Source organism: Eurytemora carolleeae, unplaced genomic scaffold (assembly GCF_000591075.1).
Source record: "Eurytemora carolleeae unplaced genomic scaffold, Eaff_2.0 scaffold2019, whole genome shotgun sequence".
NCBI classification, from domain to species: Eukaryota; Metazoa; Arthropoda; class Copepoda; order Calanoida; family Temoridae; genus Eurytemora; species Eurytemora carolleeae.
In genome coordinates, this window is record NW_019397913.1 from 755 (window position 1) to 23,646 (window position 22,892).

Below are 22,892 nucleotides of genomic sequence, written 5' to 3' on the forward strand. Positions count from 1 at the left end.
CACGCACTAAAATACCCCCTCCGACAAATGATTTTGCTCCGGATATATTGAAGATGACACGTGGCCCCCCGGAAGTGCGGCCATATTTAGCTAAGTGCCGGAACATGGTGCGCTAATGCCGCAAAATGATGGGTTTAGGGTCGGAGTACATCCTCCTGCAGATTACAGACTGGGAGAGTATAAAACCATTTCTCAAATTTCCCCCTAAGAGGGAAAACTAAATGTAATGAATAATATCGGGGAAATTCTTACTTGCATATACAATACATGGAAAGTAATTATTGCCTTTACTCCTACTCTAAAGTTACAGAATATGCAGGGTGTCCCACGAAACATGACAGAAGCAAATACGAATTAAAGGTCGTCTTTTGATCTTTGAAATAATTTGCCTCATTGTGTCATAAACTAATTTTAAAAGTAAAATTCTAGAGTTATAAGAATAACAAAAGTCACCGGTCTGCCTTTTTTGTGCTTTCAATATCAAGAATTTAGTTCAGATTTGGTTTAATTAATAAAATTAATATCTGAAGGAAATTCTTAATATTTCAGGTAATATTTACAACACAAAAAAAGGCAGACCACTTTTTGGAATGCCAGGACTAGGAGAATATAATGGTTTCAAGAATAATACATTTGAAAGTTGACGACTGAATGTCACCAATAAATTCAAAAGTCAAAGACGACTTTCAAATCGTCTTGCTACTCTCATGTTTCGTGGGACACCCTGTAGTTAGATTAGTTACTGTTAGCCCGGGCTCAAACTTATAAGATATAAGTATGTTCAATCTAAATAATGTAAGTTATGTCAATGGTCTAGGACCAATTGATCCGATTTCACCCAAACCCAGAGAGCTCAATCTAATCCAAAGGACAAAATTTGTCCCAAATCCAAATCCTGAGCAATGGGTTAAAGTTTTTAAAGGTTTATCATCTTAACAGCTTCGGAAAGGTACAAAAATGGTCTTTCCGGGTTCAAAATATAGAAGAAAAATGGAATATAACAACAATATAAAAAATACAGCTTTTTGCTTTCAAAATACACATTTTTAACATCAACCAATGAGATAACAAAACCTTCCTAAAATAGTAAATCAATCAGCACAAAAAATGGGAAGCACAAAACAAGAAATTTTTGGAAATTTGTTTTTGGGGGAAAATTAGCAAAACTTAGCATAAAAATTTGCATATTGCAGATATATACCTCTGTATCCATATAAATACTTTGTCTTCTGTTCCCCACTGGGAAAGCCGAAGTCGGTAAAATGTCTCGTCTGCTAAGATTTAGAATTTGTTTGTTTAAGTTTTGATTGGATATTGTTTTCCTTACAGTGAAAACCAGAAAACTCTGGAATACGAAGTCGACTTTAAGACTCAAGTTATTACTTTGAATAGTCCAATGAACATGCGGCACAGCATTTGTGCAGTGTAAACAGACCCATTTCACTTAATCAATGGGTTTATAACTTACTAGCAAAGCTAATTGCGCTGAAACATCAAATGCACTTCAATACTGCTTTAAAGTCGTCTTCCTATTCTACAGTTTTCTGGTTCTCGCTGTTGTAAAATTATAAATTCCTGTAGAAAATAGAAACCACTATTTTTGCTATGAAATGTTCGTTTTTCTCTTTTTAGTTTGCAAGTGTTAGATGTGCAACAAATGTATGGTATGTACTATAAACCCCAATAAGGAAATTATTGTGAATATCGTTAAATGTTACTTTTTTCCTGCTGTACGCAAATGTTATAACTTATAAGACACGTTGCGCAGAATGAAAAATCAGCCTTTTATTTACATAAAATACATTCTAGCAGAATAAACTTTATTATGACCATTGTAATGTGGTATATATTCATGATAATAATAATAAGTTTATTATGTCGACGATTTCAAATTCGTCGCTTAATTCCAATGTTTTTTGGGACACTCAGTAGTATACGTAGAAGGTTTATTGGAACACTCTGTGGTATACCTAGAAAGTTTATTTGAACACCAAGTAGTATAACCTTGAAGGTTTATTGGGACACCCTGTAGTTGACCTAGAAGGAGTATTGGGACACTCTGTAGTATGTATACCTCGAGTAAATGATACTCCTGGTCCCAGTTTAATGAGGTTGAATGATCCTTGATGAGGATCCTTGAGGCTGACGCGGAGTAGCGAGGGAACCTCCGGCCGCCATGAGCCTCCCAGATTTACTTTCCAGCATCAAGCCTCCACTTTGCAGTTCAAATTTTATACCATTTTTTTACGCGATAAGGAAAATACTAAGAAAACAAATTACCAAATGAATTCGATTTGATTTGTTAAAATCTTTGATTTAAGAAGTGTACCTTTTTAGTTGAATTTTGATTCTTAAAAACAATAACAAAATTATACGATTTATCTACGCATAAAAAAATGTCCAAAAAAAGATCCCGCTTAAATCAAATCTACTTCACTTTATAACTTGTTTTTAGTGTAAACTTGTCCTGCAGAGCGGAGGCTCGGTGCTGCATGGCATATCTGGGAGGCTCATGGCGGCCATGGTTTCCTCCCAACGTGGAGGTTGTATATTAGAGACTGGAAGTGTGGGTTTATTATCTTTATTGTTCTAACAACATGGTTCTAAATATACTATCCGACAGTCTGCAGCTTCATCTGCAGAGGGGGGCCTTAGGTGGGGTGGAGGGGGGGGCATATAAGGGATGAAAGGATAAGGGATATTGAAATAGATAGAAAATAGTAAGAATAAAAATAGGAAAGGCGGAGGAATGAAAGAATGGGAAAAAATATGGGATTATAGCAGAAGAAAGGATAAGGGATGACAGAATGGGAAAGGATAAGCGACGAGAAGTGGGAACGGAAAAGAGACGAGAAGTGGGAAGGGATAAGAGATGCAAGAATGAGTAAGAATAATAGATGAAGGAAAGGGAAAGAATAAGTAATGAAAGTATAAGAGATAAAAGAATGAGAAAGGATGAGGAATTAATGCTTTGAAAGGATAAGAGATGAAAGAATGAGAAAGGATAAGTAATAAAAGGATAGGAGATGAAAGAGTGAGAAAGGATAAGGAATGAAAGGATAAGATATGAAAAAGTGAGGAAGTATAAGAGATGAAAAAATAAGAAAGGATAAGGAATGAAAGGATAAAATATGAAAGAATGAGAAAGAATAATAGATGAAAGAAAGGAACTTAATGGATGGGAGGAACTGGATGGATAGAATGAACTGGACAGATATGTAAGGTACAGGATGGATGGAAGGATCTGGATGGATAGAAGGAACTGGATGGATGGAAGGAACTGGATGAATGAAAGGAACTGGATGGATGGAAGGAACCGGATGGATGGAAGGAAATAAATGTATGGAATTAACTGGATGGATGGAAATATATGAATTAAAGGAAATAAATGTATGGAAGGATCTGGATGGATGGAAGGAACTAGATAGATGGAAGGAACTGGTTGGTTGGAAGGAACTAGATGGTTGGAAGGAACTTGATGGATATGGAAGGAACTGGATGGATGGAAGGAACTTAGTGGATATGGATGGAAGGAACTTGGTGGATATGGATGGAAGGAACTGTATGGATGGAAGGAACTTGATGGATATGGAAGGAACTAGATAGATGGAAGGAACTTGGTGGAAATGGAAGGAACTTGGTGGATCTGGAAGGAACTTAAGGATATGGAAGGAAATGGATGGATTGAAGAAACTTGTTGGATATGGAAGGAACTTGGTGGATATGGAAGGAACTTAGTGGATATGGAAGGAACTTGATGGATATGGAAGGAACTGGATGGATAGAACGTAATGGATATAGAAGGAGCTGGATGGATATGGAAGGAACTGGATGGATGGAAGGAACTGGATGGATATGGAAGGAACTTGATGGATATGGAAGGAACTGGATGGATGGAAGAAACTGGATGGAAGGAACTTGGTGGATATAGATGGAACTGTATGGATGGAAGGAACTGGCTATATGGAAGGAACTGGATAAATGAAAGGAACTTGATGGATGGAAGAAAGTTGATGGATATGGAAGGAACTGTATGGATGAAAGGAACTTGATGGATATGGAAGGAACTAGATGGATATGGAAGGAATTGGATGGATGGAAGAAACTGGATGGAAGGAACTTGGTGGATATGGATGGATGGAAGGAACTTGGTGGGTATGGAAGGAACTTGATGGATGGAACTTGGTGGATATGGATGGAACTGTATGGATGGAAGGAACTGGCTATATGGAAGGAACTGGATAAATGAAAGGAACTTGATGGATGGAAGAAAGTTGATGGATATGGAAGGAACTTGATGGATATGGAAGGAATTGGATGGATGGAAGGAACTTGGTGGATATGGATGGATGNGGGGAGTAGCAAAGAATAAAGATGGGAGGGGGAGTAGCAAAGAATAAAGATGGGAGGGGGAGTAGCAAAGAATAAAGATGGGAGGGGGAGTAGCAAAGAATAAAGATGGGAGGGGGAGTAGCAAAGAATAAAGATGGGAGGGGGAGTAGCAAAGAATAAAGATGGGAGGGGGAGTAGCAAAGAATAAAGATGGGAGGGGGAGTAGCAAAGAATAAAGATGGGAGGGGGAGTAGCAAAGAATAAAGATGGGAGGGGGAGTAGCAAAGAATAAAGATGGGAGGAGGAGTAGCACAGAATAAAGATGGGAGGGGGAGTAGCAAAGAATTAAGATGGGAGGGGTAGTAGCAAAGAATAAAGATGGAAGCATAGAAGAGACGAATAAGGATGGTAAGAGGCGTAGCAAAGAAAAAGAGTTGGAGAGTGTAGCAAAGACTAGGGGTGAAAGGGAGCGTAGCAAAAAAATAAGGATGAGAGGGAGGTGTAGCAAAAAAATAAGGGTGAGAGGGAGGTGTAGCAAAAAAATAAGGGTGAGGAAGGAAAAAGATAGTTTAGCAAAAATGTAAGAGAGGGATAAGAGCCTGATAAAGAGTAAGGGTGATAAAAGCGCGTAGCAATGGACCTTGTTTTTCCTCAGGCAGACTACAGAGTAAACCCTGTTTATATTCATTTAAATTGAAGAATAGAGATATAGGAGTTTAAAGGTTGGGTGGGGAGGGATGGAAGCAAGTAACAAATAACAAGGGAAATAGACAATTAACATGCACTAAAGCTAAAAAAAAGCTTCAATTCGTAATTAGTAGCATACACAAGGATTTTCTCCAGAGCCAGTAATTTAAAATTGTCAATAAGATAGAAGAAACAGATCTATGAGGAGGGGGTGAAAGATTTTATTCTGTACTGTGACATATAAAGATTAGCGCCAGAACTGGTTTCACTGAAAACCAGTTCTTAGGAGATAGAATAGCGGAAGCTTGGATACATAACGAGAGTTGTATTAGCAGGCTCCGGAGGTCAGTTCGCAGGGCTCGTGGCGGCCCAGCACACCCTCCTTCATTCATTTTAAAAAGGATCCGCCCTGACAAAAAATATGTATCCGGATCCAGATCCTGAACAATTCTTCAACTTCATAACTACCGATTTTAAAAACAAATTTAAAAAGTTGAAAACTTTTCTTTTTTTTCGCTGAAACTTAATGAACCATTCAGAGATTGGGAAGGATTTATAATCTCTTATTAGTTGACTAATGTGGTTTAAGAGCAATTCTAAGCACTGCCGAAAACAATTACAAAGCTTGAGTATAGAAGAAAATGGTCAAGAGTCAATATAAAAATGGTAAAGAGTAAAGATGAAAATGGTATAAAGTAAAGATGAAAATGGTATAAAGTAAAGATGAAAATGGTATAGAGTAAAGATGAAAATGTTATAGCGTAAAGATGAAAATGGTATACAGTAAAGATGAAAATGGTCAAGAGTAAAGATGAAAATGTTATAGAGTAAAGATGAAAATGGTCAAGAGTAAAGATGAAAATGGTATAGAGTAAAGAAGAAAATGGTATAGAGTAAAGAAGAAAATGGTATAGAGTAAAGATGAAAATGGTATAGAGTAAAGATGAAAATGGTCAAGAGTAAAGATGAAAATGGTATAGAGTAAAGAAGAAAATGGTATAGAGTAAAGTTGAAAATGGTATAGAGTAAAGTAGAAAATGGTCTAGAGTAAAGATGAAAATGGTATAGAGTAAAGATGAAAATGTTATAGAGTAAAGATGAAAATGGTATAAAGAAAAGATGAATATGGTATAGAGTAAAGATGAAAATGGTATAGAGTAAAGATGAAAATGGTCAAGAGTAAAGATGAAAATGTTATAGGGTAAAGATGAAAATGTTATAGAGTAAAGATGAAAATGGTATAGAGTAAAGTAGAAAATGGTCAAGAGTAAAGATGAAAATGGTATAGAGTAAAGATGAAAATGGTATAGAGTAAAGATGAAAATGGTCAAAAATAAAGATGAAAATGGTATAGAGTAAAGAGGAAAATGGTATAGAGTAAAGATGAAAATGGTCAAGAGTAAAGATGAAAATGGTCAAGTATAAAGATGAAAATGGTATAGAGAAAAGTAGAAAATGGTTTAGAGTAAAGATGAAAACGGTATAGAGTAAAGATGAAAATGGTATAGAGTAAAGATGAAAATGGTATAGAGTTAACAAGAAAATGGTATAGAGTAAAGATGAAAATGGTAAAGAGTAAAGATGAAATGATATAGAGTAAAGAAGAAAATGGTATAGAGTAAAGATGAAAACGGTATAGAGTAAAAATGAAAATGTTATAGAGTAAAAAATAAAATGTTATAGATTAAAGAGGAAAACGGTATAGAGTAAAGAAGAAAATGGAATGGAGTAAAGAAGAAAATGAAATGAAGTAAAAAGAAAACAAAAACCTAAATAAGAATGGTTGAAAATGCTTTTCTTTTACGATCTCAGAGAAAAAAAAATAAATTAAAAAATTCACATTAAAAAATTCAACAATTAATAAGTATTGAAAATAAAAATAAATTTGTAGGAACCGGCTTTATTACAGAAATTAAAAAACCAGAGAAAAAAACAGTTCAACCCAGCTTTCAACTATATTATTTCCGTTTGAACCAAGATAAAACCAGAATAAACCAGTTTGAATCCAAGAATAGACAGATGTCGTCTACTTCTAAATCCGGTTCTAGATTTGGATTTTCTTGAGAGCTCCGTTTAATTCATCAAACTTGTGAATCTGGCGAATGAAGAAGTCTCCGTATCTTCGCGCAACCTAAAATAACAAAAATGTAAAAAAAACTTATCTTTCTTATTGGAAAAAAATCCAATCATAAAAATAAAAATTTAACGAAAAATGTTATTCTTAAAACCAAATTTGTACAAAAGGAGAAGAAAACTGAACCTATAAAAATATCTAAAACTTAATTACACTTTCTACGTAAAAAATATTTTGGTTTGATAAGGCATTAACCGAGAATAATGAATGTTTGGAGATGACCTGAGAAACTGATTCCCAAGGATTGTATAAAGAATAGATACTCTGGATGCGCTCTAATGTATAGGTAAAGACGACCATTGTAGCAATGGACACTCAAAATCTCAATATGATCTCTGCTTATTTTAAAGAATAATAAATTTTGCGGCTCACTAAATATAAAAGAACTTACAAGTTTGAAAACTTGAATTAGAATTGCATTTTTTAGCACAAACGTGTTAGCACAAACAATATTTGTTAACTGTGCAATAATTAGCAAAGGCAAAGTATTACTGACTTCATATGAGGATTTGTCTCCATTGCAATAAAGACGACATTTACCTTCATTGGTGCGCATCCAGAGTATTTAAGCTTATATACAACCTTACTGATCCCCAACCTCCTTTTCTTACCTTTGTATCAGCAATATGGATCATGTTTTTATCTATGTAGAAATCCACCTCGGAGCCAGACTGGAACTCCCCTTCTAACCCAGAGGTTCCCTAAATATTTAACAAAAATAGAACAATATTTTTCAATTGAGAGCATTTTCTCAATGTAAAAATTGTAGCACTGTAAGAATAAACAAATTGCTAATTGTAAAAAATAGAATTCGAGGATTTTTTAAATTTAATGAAAATCGAATTTTGTTGGAGGCTAAATTTTGAATTTTAATCATCCATGTTCCCAGGGGTCATGTGAGATCCCACGCAAAATTTGGGCCCGATCGGTTCAGCCGACGTTTATTGGATACAAACAAACAAACAAACACAGATAGACAAGCAAAGTATTTATATAGATTACAATAAATAGTTGTCGGAACTTTTAAGTATCGTTAATCTTGAACACTTGATCTCGATATCATTACACAATGTGGGATTAATGATTGATTACTTGATTAAAGTTATCCCTGCAGGGTATGTCCACCACGGGATATCAAGAGGAATAAAATTTATCTGAAGGTTTTCGACAATCTCCAATTATGAGTAGCAAATAGAAGGCTGAAATTTTGCGTGCAGTCTCAAATTGTGGTCATCTATATAAATCACGAAGAAAATTTGAGAGCGGAGATTATTCACCTCCATTTTGACCTCCATGAACTCAAAGAATAAGGGAAAATACTACTTTTTTCACTCTAATTCAATTGTTATAAGTTTATCGGACATGTTTTCATATTTTTTGCTACCATACAAGTCATGCGCTGATATCGACACATATATCCGACCTCCATTTTGACCTCCCTTCGATAATGACCTCCAACATAGTCAAATATTAAATCAATGAAAAGTATGTGAGATATCAAATCATAGGTTTTTTGGTGTTCTGATTCCATTCTGATACCCCTTTTTAGACCTCAGATGATCCTGGAGGTCGTGACATCCAAAATTTGCTAACATCGGGCGGTCAAAAAATGAAATTAATGAAAATAATTCATATGAGGTATCAAATCATAGGTTTTTTGGTGTTCTGATTCCTTTCTGGTACTCCTTTTTGACCTCAGATGATCCTGAAGATCGTAAATAATAAAATCAATGAAATTAAGTCAAGTTAGGTATCCAATCATAGGGTTTTTGGTATTCCGATTCCATTCTGATACCCATTTTGTTTAGTTTAGTTTAAAGGTCGCTGACCTCCAGATATCAATGATCAGAATCGGAACACCAGAAAACCTATGATTTAATACCTCAGAATTACTTCTTCTTATTGATTTCTAATTTTGACTTCTTGAGGTCAGTCATTGATATCTAGGAGTCAAATGCCTTTAAGATCATCGGTGGTCAGTAAAGGGTATCAGAATGGAATCAGAACACCAAAAAAACTATGATTTTATACCGCACATGGACTAATTTTTATTGATTTTTTTTTAACCTCTTGAGGTAAGATAATTTTGGATGTTACGACCTCCAGGATCATCTGAGGTCAAATAAGGTATCAGAATGGAATCAGAACACCAAAAAATCTATGATTTGATACCTCATATGACTTGTTTTTATTGATTTAATAGTTGAACTTTTTGGAGGTCCATTGGAGGTCGAATAGATGTGTCTATATCATGTCTATATTATGTGCTAACAAAAAATATGAAAACATGTCTGATTAACTTAAAATAATTGAATTAGAGTAAAAAGGTGGTATTTTCCCTTATTTTCTGAATTATGAAGGTCAAAATGAAGGTCAATGACCTCCGGTCTCAAATTTGCATCGTGATCTATGTAAATTACCACAATTTGAGGCTGCATGCAAAATTTTAGCCTTCTATCTCAATTATCAAGACCAAACGCAGCCTGTAAAAATTTGGTGTCGCAAAGTGTCGAATTGCCCCCCCCCCTTTGACGATACCAAGATGAAGAAAAGTCCTTGAGTGTGATAATTTAAATGACGTGTTTATTAAATTGACAAAGAGAGAAAGAAGTTTATAGTTAGAAAGGGAATCATTAGTAAAAGGAAACAGACAGTGTAAATTCCTTACAGTCGTCTCTGAAGTCTGATACTTTGTGGTTAACCCTGTATATTCTTAACTTTTGATCCTCAAGCATTAAGTATGATATAAATCAAAGTAAAAAATAAGAAAATTATATATTATTCAATGCCTAACACAACTAAAAGAGTCCTGAGGCCGAATTTAAAGAATTTGAGCCGCGACACAAATATGGTTGTTTCCACTTAAAATGTATTCAATGTTTCAAGATTTAAGCCGGCGCTCCATTGAAGCCGGTTTTTGGCGGATTTCAGACGCGGCAAACTTATTAAATTCAGAATCTGGAGATAATTTAAAGTTTAAAAAATTTCATTTTTTACCTTAGTCCAGACAACGTTCCTCATCTTATGCTTGAACGCAAGAACATGATTTCTGAACTCCTCTGAGGGCCTGAACAATGTTTTTTTATTATAGAAAATGTATATCTATCTATATAATAAAACAATACATTTGTACGTATACATGTTCCCTATGGCCGACCAAACGGCTGGACCGAATGAGCTAAATTAAGTATATTTTTTTTATTTTACGAATAACGCCGAGCACATTAGCAAGTATATTAAATCAGTGAGGCACCTTAGCAAAGTGAAAAAAGTTTAAAATCTCTTTAGAAAAAGATAAAACGTAAGCTTCATGTTATCTTTGTTTTCTATTTTATGTCTTAATAAAAATCAGAATAAAGTTAATGATGCCGAACGGCAACATAAACTGATCAATTTTCAATTTTGCGAAAACCTTTTGAACAAGGACAAATGAAGATTGAGAACTTACATTTCCATGAAACCAGCCATCTTGTCCAGGGGCATGGTGGTGTACAGCTTCAGATAGGACCTGAAAATGCGCCCAAATATTACCATTAGAGATATTTTATGAAAAAAAATATTTTAATTAATGTACACAGCGAAAATGTATTTTTTTACTTCGAATTTAGATAATTTTTAGTCACCTGATAGTGGGCAGCATAAGTTGTTGCTGAACTTCTTCCATGAATACCTAAATAATAATCAGTAAATCAATGAATCAATCAATGAATCAATCAATGAATCAATCAATGAATCAATCAACGAATCAATCAACGAATCAATCTTCTATATATAAATTTGGCTTGTCTGTTTGTCTGTTTGTTTGTTTGTATCCAATAAACGTCAAAACGGCTAAACCGATCGGGCCCAAATTTTTTGTGGGACATCACGTGAGCACAGGGAAGGTTTATGAATGATAAAAATTAAAAAAAAGGTTTTTAAGGTTTTAAATTTTGTAAAAAAAATTAAATTCTTAAAAATCCGCGAATATTTTTTAAAAAATCCGCAAAATTTTTTTCTTCTTTGTTTTAAAATGTAGCGCCTTGAATTTCTAGTGAATTAATAAATGACTAAATGAATCAATCAATCAATGAATCAACCAATCAATAAATGAATCAACCAATCAATAAATGAATCAACCAATTAATAAATGAATCAACCAATCAATAAATGAATCAACCAATCAATAAATGAATCAACCAATCAATAATGAATCAACCAATCAATCAATGAATCAACCAATCAATAAATGAATCAACCAATGAATCAACCAATCAATAAATGACTAATTGAATCAATCAACACATTTAAAACCAATTAAATATCTATAAATCTAATCCAATCTTATCACATGACATGACATGACATGACATGACATGACATGACATGACATGACATGACATGACATGACATGACATGACATCAATCCACTAACCTTAAGCTGGAGCCTAAGGGGTTCCCTATGAGCCTCATTCTCGACCATCAAACTCTCGTAGGAGGGAGGTACAGGGCTCAAGAACTAAAACAGTGAAATATAGAATTAATTTTCAACCATTGTGCAAAATTTTAGCAGCAAATCAGTTAATCGATATATGGAATCATGCAATCATAGAATCATGTAATCATGTACTTATATTTGGTAAATTTCGTAAAGTTTTTAGTTTCATGATGTGCGAGGAAGAAATAACGAAAAGAAAAGCAACATTTGATAGCTAAAACTGTGAAAAGAAAAAGGGCCGTGAGGCGCCGTTAAAATTCTATTACAACTTACCTTCGGACAAGCAAATGTGAAGCAAGCATCAAACTCTGCTAGCTCCCCTCTCTGCATCTTGTTCATCTTCTCAGAGTACTGCTTCTCCCTAAATTATAAATATTTAGATCTCTTTGAGATTCGCAACAAAAGTTCTTACTCTAAAATGGGTTCAGTGTACACAATATACAATATACATTGTTGTAATTTTGACATAATGTTTGTATTCAACATGGAAGTAAGAACAAGGAGAATGGCTTAGGTAAAGATCCCCCGAACTTTACACTAGGGGGCGGCGGCTGCTGGGTAGTCAGAATATACACTAAATGCAGGATGGATTAATCTTTTCTTTGAGAATGAATGAATAACAAACTGAATTAACATAAGGATGAATAATTGATTACCTGAGGCAAGTATGAATAGATTCATCTATTCTCTGTGGATGAAGAACTAGACAGATGGATAGAAGAACATACATCTGATCTGTCTGTTTGTTGATTAGATCATTCTGGTAGGATTTAGTCTAAATTCAACAATATAGTTAGTTCATAGCACAGCTTTATTTCAGATTAGAAATCTTGTGAGTATATTTTTCATGATAAAGATTTTTGTTGATTTGAAAAAATAAATAAAGAAGCGACAAGCTTTTTCCTTCTTTTAATACTTTTGCCCAAAATATAATCCCCCCACCTAAAAATCATTTATTTTTCCTAAAAACCATGTATTTTCCCGAAAACAGCAAAACAAATTCTGTGTACTAGAAAAAAACTTGATTTTTGGGGAAAATATACAACCCTTCCCATTCAAACATAAATACAATCGGGCATAGCTTAAGTTAAAGCACGATCGAAAGTAGTTAAAGCAGGATCGACCGTAAAGCATGATCGAAAGTAGTTAAAGCAGGATCGACCGTAAAGCATGATCGAAAGTAATTAAAGCAAGATCGACCGTGAACAAGGTTTACCTGGAACATCTGTTTAGTTCTCTGAACGTAGAGGAGAATGTTGGAGAAGGTTCTTATAGCGTCAGCATATCTTCTCATCATCATGTACGCAAATCTGAACAATAACAATTTCAACACAAAATTGATTAAGAGAAAATTCTAGAAAAAAACTTATAAAATAATAATAAATAAAGCGCAAGAATACATCGTCAATTCTTAATTGTAATTACAAAACAATAACATAAATGCACCATCAATTGTTAATTGTAAATAAGAAATTGTATATTATGAACTAGTGTACTATAATAAATTATGTGCTGACCCTACGTAGTAGTACGTGGTGATCTGACAGCCAGGTACACGGGAGTACAGAGACTTCTTGTTCAGTTCTATGTTCTCCAGAACCTAGAAATCAATCATCAGACTCTGTCAATCACTCGTCCAATTCAATTTAATCATTCAATTAATGAGTCAATTTAGTTTATCAATCAGGAAAATCATCAGTCAATCACTCGGGCATTCAATCAATCAGTTAAGACAATCGATCAAGTCAATAATTTGAGGCAAAAAGTAAACCATTATAAAAAAGGAATGTTTCGAGAGATGAATTAACAATGAATTAAACCCTGAACTGCTTACCTTGATGGACTGATAGAAGTCTCCGAGAAGAGAATGCAGCCTAAATTATTAGAAATATTATAATATTGAAGAGGGAAATAAGGGAGGAGAGGGTGGTATTTAGGGAGTAAATTATTAGAAAATTGAGCGCGGTGGGGGAGGAGAGGGAAGTGAGAGGGGTGTTTAGGAAGTAAATTATTAGAAAATTGAGCGCGGTGGGGAGTACCTAAGAAGTCCAACTAGAGAAAAGTATCCCAACATCTTGTAAAGGGAATGACGCCCAAACTCTCCAGCAACCTAAAACAAACATTACTTTTCAAATGCGATATTCAGAGTTACGTCATTGATTCACAAAAACATTAACTTTCACTTTTGTTAATTTATTGTCAACTAAGAGGTTTTTCTTTACAGTGTACAAGATTAGCCTACATGAAGTTTTCATCTTTCTTGTGAAAAGGTTATAAAATTCATGACTAATGTAAATATAAGAACCAGTAATTGGGTCACGTGAGTTCTTCACTTATTTCTTAATTTTAACATGTTTATGTAGAAATCTTTTTTTTGTACGGTTGGCTGAAATTATATCTCCATAAAATGACAATATTTCAGTTTTCAAAATATTAACAATAACTTTTATTGAAGCAGTTTACAGAATAGAAGAACAAAAATAAATTCTCAAATATTGAGTTGTAAGATCATGTTGCAATGCTGATTTGTTAGTTTTGGAAATGGTATGTATGACTTCACTTAACTCTAGTTTGATTTGTTCATAATAAAGTTTTAAATATGTTTCTAAAATTTAACATTCTTGACCTGGTCCGGATTTCCTTGGTTGTTGTACAGTTCTAACTGTTTGTTTATGTTCGACTTATCCACCAGGGAGTGCAGTACATTCAGTACACCATGTACATTCCACACCTAAACATACATTTAGTAAATCATGTATATTCCACACCTAAACATACACTGTACAACATGTATATTCCACAACTAAACATACATTCTGTACACCATGGTTATTCCACACCTAAATATACATTCCGCACACCATGTATATTACACACCTAAACATACATTCTGTACACCATGTATATCCCACACCTAAACATACATTCTGTACACCATTTATATTCCACACGAAAACATACATTCTGTACACCCTGTATATTCCACACCTAAAATAAATATACATTTAGTACACCATGTATATTCCACACCTAAACATACATTCTGTACACCATGTATATTCCACACCTAAATATACATTCTGTATAGTGTACACCATGGTTCCTGTTCGCCTTTTTGCGTTTCTTATATAAACGAAAAAATAAATCTAAAAGAATATTAAGCTTGAGTTTAAGAATGTACGATATCGAGTATTTGTAGTAGCAGAAGTGTGTTCTGATATTTATATTTACCCTGAACACCTGAAATATAAAATATGTTTTTCCAGAACTTCGATGTCTCTTTTGAAGTCCACAATTGTACATTCACTTGTTACTTAGTTCTCTTTTACAGAAATAACTCGGAAAAGTAATTAGCTGATCATAACTTTAATTTCGAGTGATAAAGGGACAGTTCCCAGATTATAGACCAACCTTGGGATTCTGTTTGAGATATTCAATCTCTTCATCAGTTTTCTTCTGCAGCTTGCATCTATACTGAGAAAACGCCTGAAAAGGAAAAAAAAGATTTTAAAACTTTTTCTCATTTTTGGATTCCATCATCTTTCTTTGATGATGGAACGTATAACTTACGCTAGGGTCAATTTTGTTCATATCTTAAATTATGATGAGTTTTATTTTNACATGGCAGTAGTTGAAGTAGGAGCTCATTCTCTGCTCTACAGTTGGACCTCCAGGGACCCTGAAATAGAAATAAACTGAAGGTATTGTATACAGTTGGACCTCCAGGGACCATGAAACAGAAATAAACTGAAAGGGATTGTATGTAGTTGGACCTCCAGGGACCCTGAAACAGAAATAAACTGAAAGGGATAGTATACAATTTGACCTCCAGGGACCCTGAAACAGAAACAAACTGAAAGGGATTGTATACAGTTGGACCTCCAGGGACCCTGAAACAGAAATAAACTGAAAGGGATTGTATACAGTTGGACCTCCAGGGACCATGAAACAAAGATAAACTGAAAGGGATTGTATACAGTTGGACCTCCAGGGACGCTGAAACAGAAATAAACTGAAAGGGATTGTATACAGTAGGACCTCCAGGGACCATGAAACAGAAATAAACTGAAAGAGATTGAATGCAGTTGGACCTCCAGGGACCATGAAACAGATATAAACTAAACTAATCTAAAATCAAGTGTAAATCTAAAAGGGAACGCAAAGTACTCTGCAATTGAATGTTACATTATTTCAAAGGTTACTTAAAGGAAATATGCACAGGGGTTAACCTAGTGTTTATCTCCTGCCCCCCTCTACAGTGCAGTGGTTTAATCATAACTTACCTTGCATATATATGCCTGTAGCAGAGTTCCTTGTACAAGAATACAAAGATGGGATCCTGCTTGATGTAGGGCATAATTTCTTCAGCATCCGGCCAAGCACAACTCTAGAAATAACAGGACAAAATGTATATAACCTAAACTTGCTTTAGTCCTAGTTAGCTGTTAAAAACATACAAAAATATGGCGAATAAATATAAATAAAGCCATGAGTAAAATATAATATAATTGAAACCCTTATTCAGCAAGATAAATACAAGTAACACTATTGAGGTACACGTGTCAATAAATAAATAAAAAAAACAGCAACCTCGAAATAGTTCTTTCAAAAACTGCACCAGAAACTGGACAGACGTAAAGAAGAGAGATAAATCTAAAAGAATATTAAGCTTGAGTTTAAGAATGTACGATATCGAGTATTTGTAGTAGCAGAAGTGTGTTCTGATATTTATATTTACCCTGAACACCTGAAATATAAAATATGTTTTTCCAGAACTTCGATGTCTCTTTTGAAGTCCACAATTGTACATTCACTTGTTACTTAGTTCTCTTTTACAGAAATAACTCGGAAAAGTAATTAGCTGATCATAACTTTAATTTCGAGTGATAAAGGGACAGTTCCCAGATTATAGACCAACCTTGGGATTCTGTTTGAGATATTCAATCTCTTCATCAGTTTTCTTCTGCAGCTTGCATCTATACTGAGAAAACGCCTGAAAAGGAAAAAAAAGATTTTAAAACTTTTTCTCATTTTTGGATTCCATCATCTTTCTTTGATGATGGAACGTATAACTTACGCTAGGGTCAATTTTGTTCATATCTTAAATTATGATGAGTTTTGTTTTGTTTTCAGGTCTAGGTGGGCGTTTTTTTTTCGAAGCTTTAACATGTCATTGTCCAGGCTAGTTCCCTATTTGGCACCTTTCCGCCCCCTCCACCCCACCCCGAAAAAATCACTCATTTCCCCCTAGAAATCATTTATTTACTTATATGATTACAGGGGTATAAAACTTTTTTGCTAAAGGAGTTTTTAGGTCAGTCATCGGTGAATATATAATGTCAAGAAAGATTATAAAGCTGGATTATTATAATTATTTTAACTAGTTGCCGCCGATATGAAAAAAATGTTTACCATAGCATCCAACACATGAAGAACTCAAGGAAATGAAGAAAAAAAGAAGAGAATTACCTCGTAAGTATCAAGTTAGTATAAATAGTTAGTTAAAGAAGTAAACCTGGAATTGATAAATGAACTCATCAATGATCTCCCAGAGCCACTGGTTCGGTAGCTCCAGATTTACCGGAGTCTCAGCAGACAAGATGTAGTTGAAAATCTAAACAATCAATCAATCAATTTTCTTCCAAGTTCTCGGTCCAGGGATGTATATTTTTCAGAANTTCAATTTAAAAAATGCATTTATTTCCCCTGAAAATCGTGATTTTCCCCGAAAATAAAACCCTAAAATGCATTTATATCCTCTGGGAGAATTTTTTTTTTTCAAAAGGGGAAGGAGAAAAATGATTTTACGAGGAAATATACACCCCTGTCTCGTTCGTAACGCTCAAATTTGAAACCTGTCTCACCACTACCCTAAATTGACAGAAACAGGACGCATATTTTATACAAATATGCGTCCTTCTCGGTTTCATTAGCTTTAAAGAGGCCGCACATTGCACATGTATGTAAATCGTGGTCCTTAACATAAACCATGTTAAACTTAAAAACAAGAGAAAACTATGTAAATTAAGTCTCAGATAGGGTGAGACTTAATGACAACCTTGAACTCTCCAAATATATAAGGATTGAATTCAGCCGTTTACAGCATGCAAACCAGCATATAAGGTGTACAACTGCAGGAAACGTTTAAAAGTTCAATTTCAAAACTCAAATTGACAAAAAAATTTAAAGATAAAGTTCATAGAGAATGCGGATTTCTACATCACTTTTGCTCAGATAGAGATGTAAAGACTAACGTTGTGAATCGGACATGTAAATCTTTACATATATGGAGAGTAATTTAAAACTACGCCGACAGTCCCTTTATGGACGCGACAAGCTTAATATTGTTCAATAGTTACATGGCAGTAGTTGAAGTAGGAGCTCATTCTCTGCTCTACAGTTGGACCTCCAGGAACCCTGAAATAGAAATAAACTGAAAGGGATTGTACACAGTTGGACCTCCAGGGACCCTGAAACAGAAATAAACTGAAAAGGATTGTATGCAGTTGGACCTCCAGGGACCCTGAAACAGAAAAAAAACTGAAAGGAATTGTAAGTTGGACCTCCAGGGACCCTGAAACAGAAATAAACTGAAAAGGATTGTATGCAATTGGACCTCCAGGGACCCTGAAACAGAAAAAAACTGAAAGGAATTGTAAGTTGGACCTCCAGGGACCCTGGAACAGAAATAAACTGATGGGATTGTATACAGTTGGACCTCCAGGGACCATGAAACAGATATAAACTGAAGGGATTGTATACATTTGGACCTCCAGGGACCCTGAAACAGATATAAACTGAAGGGATTGTATACAGCTGGACCTCCAGGGACCCTGAAACAGATATAAACTACACTAATCTAAACTGAAATCATCAAGTGTAAATCTAAAAGGGAACCCAAAGTACTCTGCAATTGAATGTTAAGGCAGTCACATTATTTCAAAGGTTACTTAGTTAGCTTATCATCCTGGCAAGATATTTAGAAGAAAAAAGTTTTCAAGACACTTTAAAGGAAATGTGTACAGGGGTTTAACCTAGTGTATATCCCCCTGCCCACCTATATAGGAGTTTAACCATAACTTACCTTGCATATATATGCCTGTAGCAGAGTTCCTTGTACAAGAATACAAAGATGGGATCCTGCTTGATGTAGGGCATAATTTCTTCAGAGCAACCTCGAAATAGTTCTTTCAAAAACTGCACCAGAAACTGGACAGACGTAAAGAAGAGAGAAAAAAATGACAACCTGCACGTGCACACGTGTGGGTAAGAAAAAAATCAAGAAAAAACGGAAAATGTTCTTGTATAATTTTACTTAATAAATAATAATTAACAATAGAATAGATTAAATGCTGAGAAAATATTCAAGACTAGTATAACAAGATTATAGACTTATTCTCCTCGCCTCCCCCTTCAAGAAATAAATCTATGATGTATACCTTAAAGTACTGCTCCGTGAGTTTTGGGAAGTTGGTTTCATAAAGAGTATTTAACTAGATAAATATCAATTTAAAATGTTTTTACAACATTTCCGGAGAATTATTCTCCGAAACAGGGTTATAAATTTTATTAATAATAAAAATGCGGATAAAAAGAAAAATTGGACATTAGATTTTAAGTTCTTTAATCCCTTGATACTTTTAAAGTGCTTTAACCCAAAAAGACATTTAGCAAATACAACAATAAAAACAATTTGACCCTCTGTGCAAACATACTTCTGAAAAATTTTCATTAAAAAAGATAGTAAGGGGGTTCTTAAACCCCTTTTTTCTTAAAAATATTTCGGGGCTGAATATAATTTCTGAAAAAAATTAAAACTCTTACTAAATATAATTAATCTTTTTTTAACCCACTGGGTGGTCATTTAAAAACATATAATGCGATTTAAAATAAAGTTAAATAACAATAATTGAAACATTGTAATTTTTAAACTGATATTTTCCTCATAAACATTCCGCTCTTTGATCATATCCTGAAAACATATAAATGTTATTTTATACATATTTCTATAATTGTGATTATATTTGTATAATTGTGATTTTATATCTATAATAGTGATTAAATTTCTNTCATTTCTATAACTGTGATTTTATTTGTATAATTGTGATTTTACCTGTAATAGTGATTTGATTTATATAACTGTGATTATATTTGTATAATTGGGATTTCATCTGTAATAGTGATTTAATTTCTATAATTGTGATTTCATTTCTTTAATTGTGATTTTTTATCTATAATAGTGATTTTTTTATCTATAATTGTGATTATATTTGTATAATTGTGATTTTACCTGTAATAGTGATTTGATTTATATAACTGTGATTATATTTGTATAATTGTGATTTCATCTGTAATAGTGATTTAATTTCTATAATTGTGATTATATTTGTATAATTGTGATTTTACCTGTAATAGTGATTTAATTTATATAACTGTGATTATATTTATATAATTGTTATTTCATCTGTAATAGTGATTATATTTGTATAATTGTGATTATATTTGTATAATTGTCATTTTATATCTATAATAGTGATTTAATTTCTATAATTGTGATTATATTTGTATAATTGTGATTATATTTGTATAATTGTGATTTTACCTGGAATAGTGATTTAATTTATATAACTGTGATTATATTTGTATAATTGTGATTTCATCTGTAATAGTGATTTCTTTTCTATAACTGTGATTTTATTTGTATAATTGTGATTTTACCTGTAATAGTGATTTAATTTATATAACTGTGATTATATTTGTATAATTGTGATTTCATCTGCTATAGTGATTTAATTTCTATAATTGTGATTTTATTTGTATAATTGTCATTTTAATCGTATAATTGTGATTTAATTTCTTTAACAATGTTTTTTTTAATAATTGTCATGTTATATGTATATAATTGTGATTTTTTCCCCAAATTAATTTGGAATTTAACATCTGGATCTCTATGATTGTGATAATATTTCCTTAACTATGATAATATTTCTTTAAACATGATAATATCGCTAAAATTGTGATAATATTTCTATAACAATGATAATTCTATAATTGCAATTATATTTCTATATATATATATATCTGTACCTGAAAGTACGCAAGGAACTTCTTGACCTGATCAGGAACTGCAAACTCCCCCCGGTCATATTCCCTAAGCGTTTTTTTATTATTAAAAAACACGTTTTTTAGTTAAATAGAGTTAGTTACATTACAAATTTGGTTTTGGTATCCAGAAAAGTCGTTTCTTCGTATACTTAAATTTTATCTAGTTTTTGTTTAAAAAGAATGTTTAAACGTTAATATCGGGCTGTTGTCTAAGCTTTTTATCTTTATTCATGAGTAATCTAAATATTTGAAAATCTTAATTTAAATATATATATTCAAAATGTAGAATTGCTATTTTTAATTATCAGTTTCGTTGTTTTGAACCAAAATATGGATTTGAATACTAATATTATTTCCTCAAGATCACCAAATACAGTGGTCTCAAAATTGGAATAAAATCACGATGGTTAACGTAATTCCAGTGCTTAGGATCTATTTAATTTTGATGCGGATCCGGATCCTGGATCCGCACAGGAAAAAAATGGATCCCGATTCGGATCCAGGTCATTTCTTTAAGATTTACTGAATTTTTTAAACAAAAAATAATTTTCAACTTTTTGTTCTATTTTTTTCGCATATATTTATCCCTAAACTGTATATTTAATAAACCTACCTATCCATGACAGGGTTTCCCTGTATATTTAATAATTAGAACCTACCTATCCATGACAGGGTTCCCTACAGCTTTAATCCGAAAGCTCAAGCCGTAAATAAGGTCCAACGACAGCTTAGACCCGAGCCGTATTTCCCCGAATTTTTTAAATCGCGGGCTCAGGTAACTTCAGGTTGAACAATATCATTTCAGGTAACTTCAGGTTGAACAATATCATTTCAAGTAACTTCAGGTTGAACAATATCATTTCAGGTAACTTCCTTGAGCAGGATTTTTGCCCCCCCCCCAACATCAAAAATGTACATGCAGCCCCCTTGCCCGTCCTAGCCGCGTCGTTTTTAAAGCATATTTGGTTGTAATGATCGGTATAATTATTTGACGATATATACTGTATGGGTTTCAGTACTTAACAGTTTGGCAATAAACAAAATGAGTATCAAATATTTACACTACGTGCAATTTTAGTAAGATTGTCTAAAATCTGAAGAAACTACATAGTCGCCGTGTGTTGGTGAGAGTATCGTGAATATGTTGCGGCATTGAATACATTTTTCGATCGTCTTCATTTAACCATCTAAATCAAAAATAGATGGTGTATTTTTGGACCTACGCCCATGGCCCCATCCCCTCTACTGCCCATCCGACCTACAACCACGTGGTTTTAACAGCTGCGATAGGTCCGATGCACTGTAGGTCGGATGGGCACGTTAAAAACAGCATGTTGGTGCATNAAGGCTCAATGTTGCGTCTTGTTCTCATAAAAACCCGGAATGCGCCCATTCCTACTATGAAATTCCGCCAAATAGAATATTAAACTGTTTTTTTGAACTAAACTCTGTGAAAAATAATTGATGCAGCTTGAATCCGAAAGCTCAAGTCGTAAATAAGGCTCAACGACAGCTTAGACTCGAGCCTTATTTTCTCGAATTTTTTAAATCGCGGGCTCTGCCCATCCGACCTACAACCACGTGGTTAACAGCTGCGGTAGGTCCGATGCACTGTAGGTCGGATCGGGCACGTTAAAAACAGCATGTTGGTGCATCCGACCTACTTTAAGCCATCGGATGGGCATTTTCGTAGGTCGGATGGGCATTTTTCGTATAGGTCGGATGGGCATTTTTCGTAGGTCGGATGGGCAATTTTCGCAGGTCGGATGGACGTTTTTCGTAGGTCGGATGGGCACTTTTCGTAGTTCGGATGGGCATTTTACGTAGGTCGGATGGGCATTTTTCGTAGGTCGGCCCAGACATGTGGCCGCAGCGCTCGGCCCCCTAGCCTGTCCTAGCCGCAGCGCGCTTGGCCCAGAAATGAGCTTCCTATACTAACCCTAATTAAATACACTCATTTTATTAAAAATTGTGAATTGAATTGGTCTTTTATAGCCGCAGCGCTCGGCCCCCTAGCTCATTGCATAGTAAAGTTCGGGGAGAAAATAGATTTGTTTTATAGATTTTTTTTATCAACAAATCTTGGAATGGCTGGCGCTTTTTATGAATAACTTTTATAGTAATAAGTAGACATAAAGTACGCAAGGAACTTCTTGA

General features: G+C 34.0%; 1 protein-coding gene across 1 annotated transcript; it reads right to left on the reverse strand.

Moving 5' to 3' along the window:
* Positions 1–6,899: 6,899 nt before the first annotated feature.
* On the reverse strand, positions 6,900–21,410 carry LOC111716299 (eukaryotic translation initiation factor 3 subunit L). The gene is made up of 21 exons (XM_023491737.1): positions 21,395–21,410; positions 20,718–20,781; positions 19,573–19,602; positions 19,070–19,123; positions 18,715–18,839; positions 17,990–18,047; positions 17,146–17,244; positions 16,549–16,623; positions 14,257–14,361; positions 13,670–13,740; positions 13,465–13,504; positions 13,148–13,230; positions 12,847–12,940; positions 12,287–12,405; positions 11,904–11,991; positions 11,568–11,651; positions 10,777–10,823; positions 10,602–10,661; positions 10,151–10,220; positions 7,765–7,854; positions 6,900–7,150 (listed from the first exon to the last, which is right to left on the reverse strand). The coding sequence occupies exons 1-21, from the start codon at positions 21,400–21,402 to the stop codon at positions 7,064–7,066; spliced, it is 1,551 nt and encodes a 516-aa protein (XP_023347505.1). The 5' UTR covers positions 21,403–21,410; the 3' UTR covers positions 6,900–7,063.
* Between the last annotated feature and the right edge of the window lie 1,482 nt (positions 21,411–22,892).

Coding starts and splice junctions, on each gene's coding strand:
- LOC111716299 (XM_023491737.1), bottom strand. Junction 11,652..11,903: donor TCACATTTGCTTGTCCGAAG/GTAAGTTGTAAT, acceptor TCACTGTTTTAG/TTCTTGAGCCCTGTACCTCC. Junction 7,855..10,150: donor GGAACGTTGTCTGGACTAAG/GTAAAAAATGAA, acceptor TTAAATATTTAG/GGAACCTCTGGGTTAGAAGG.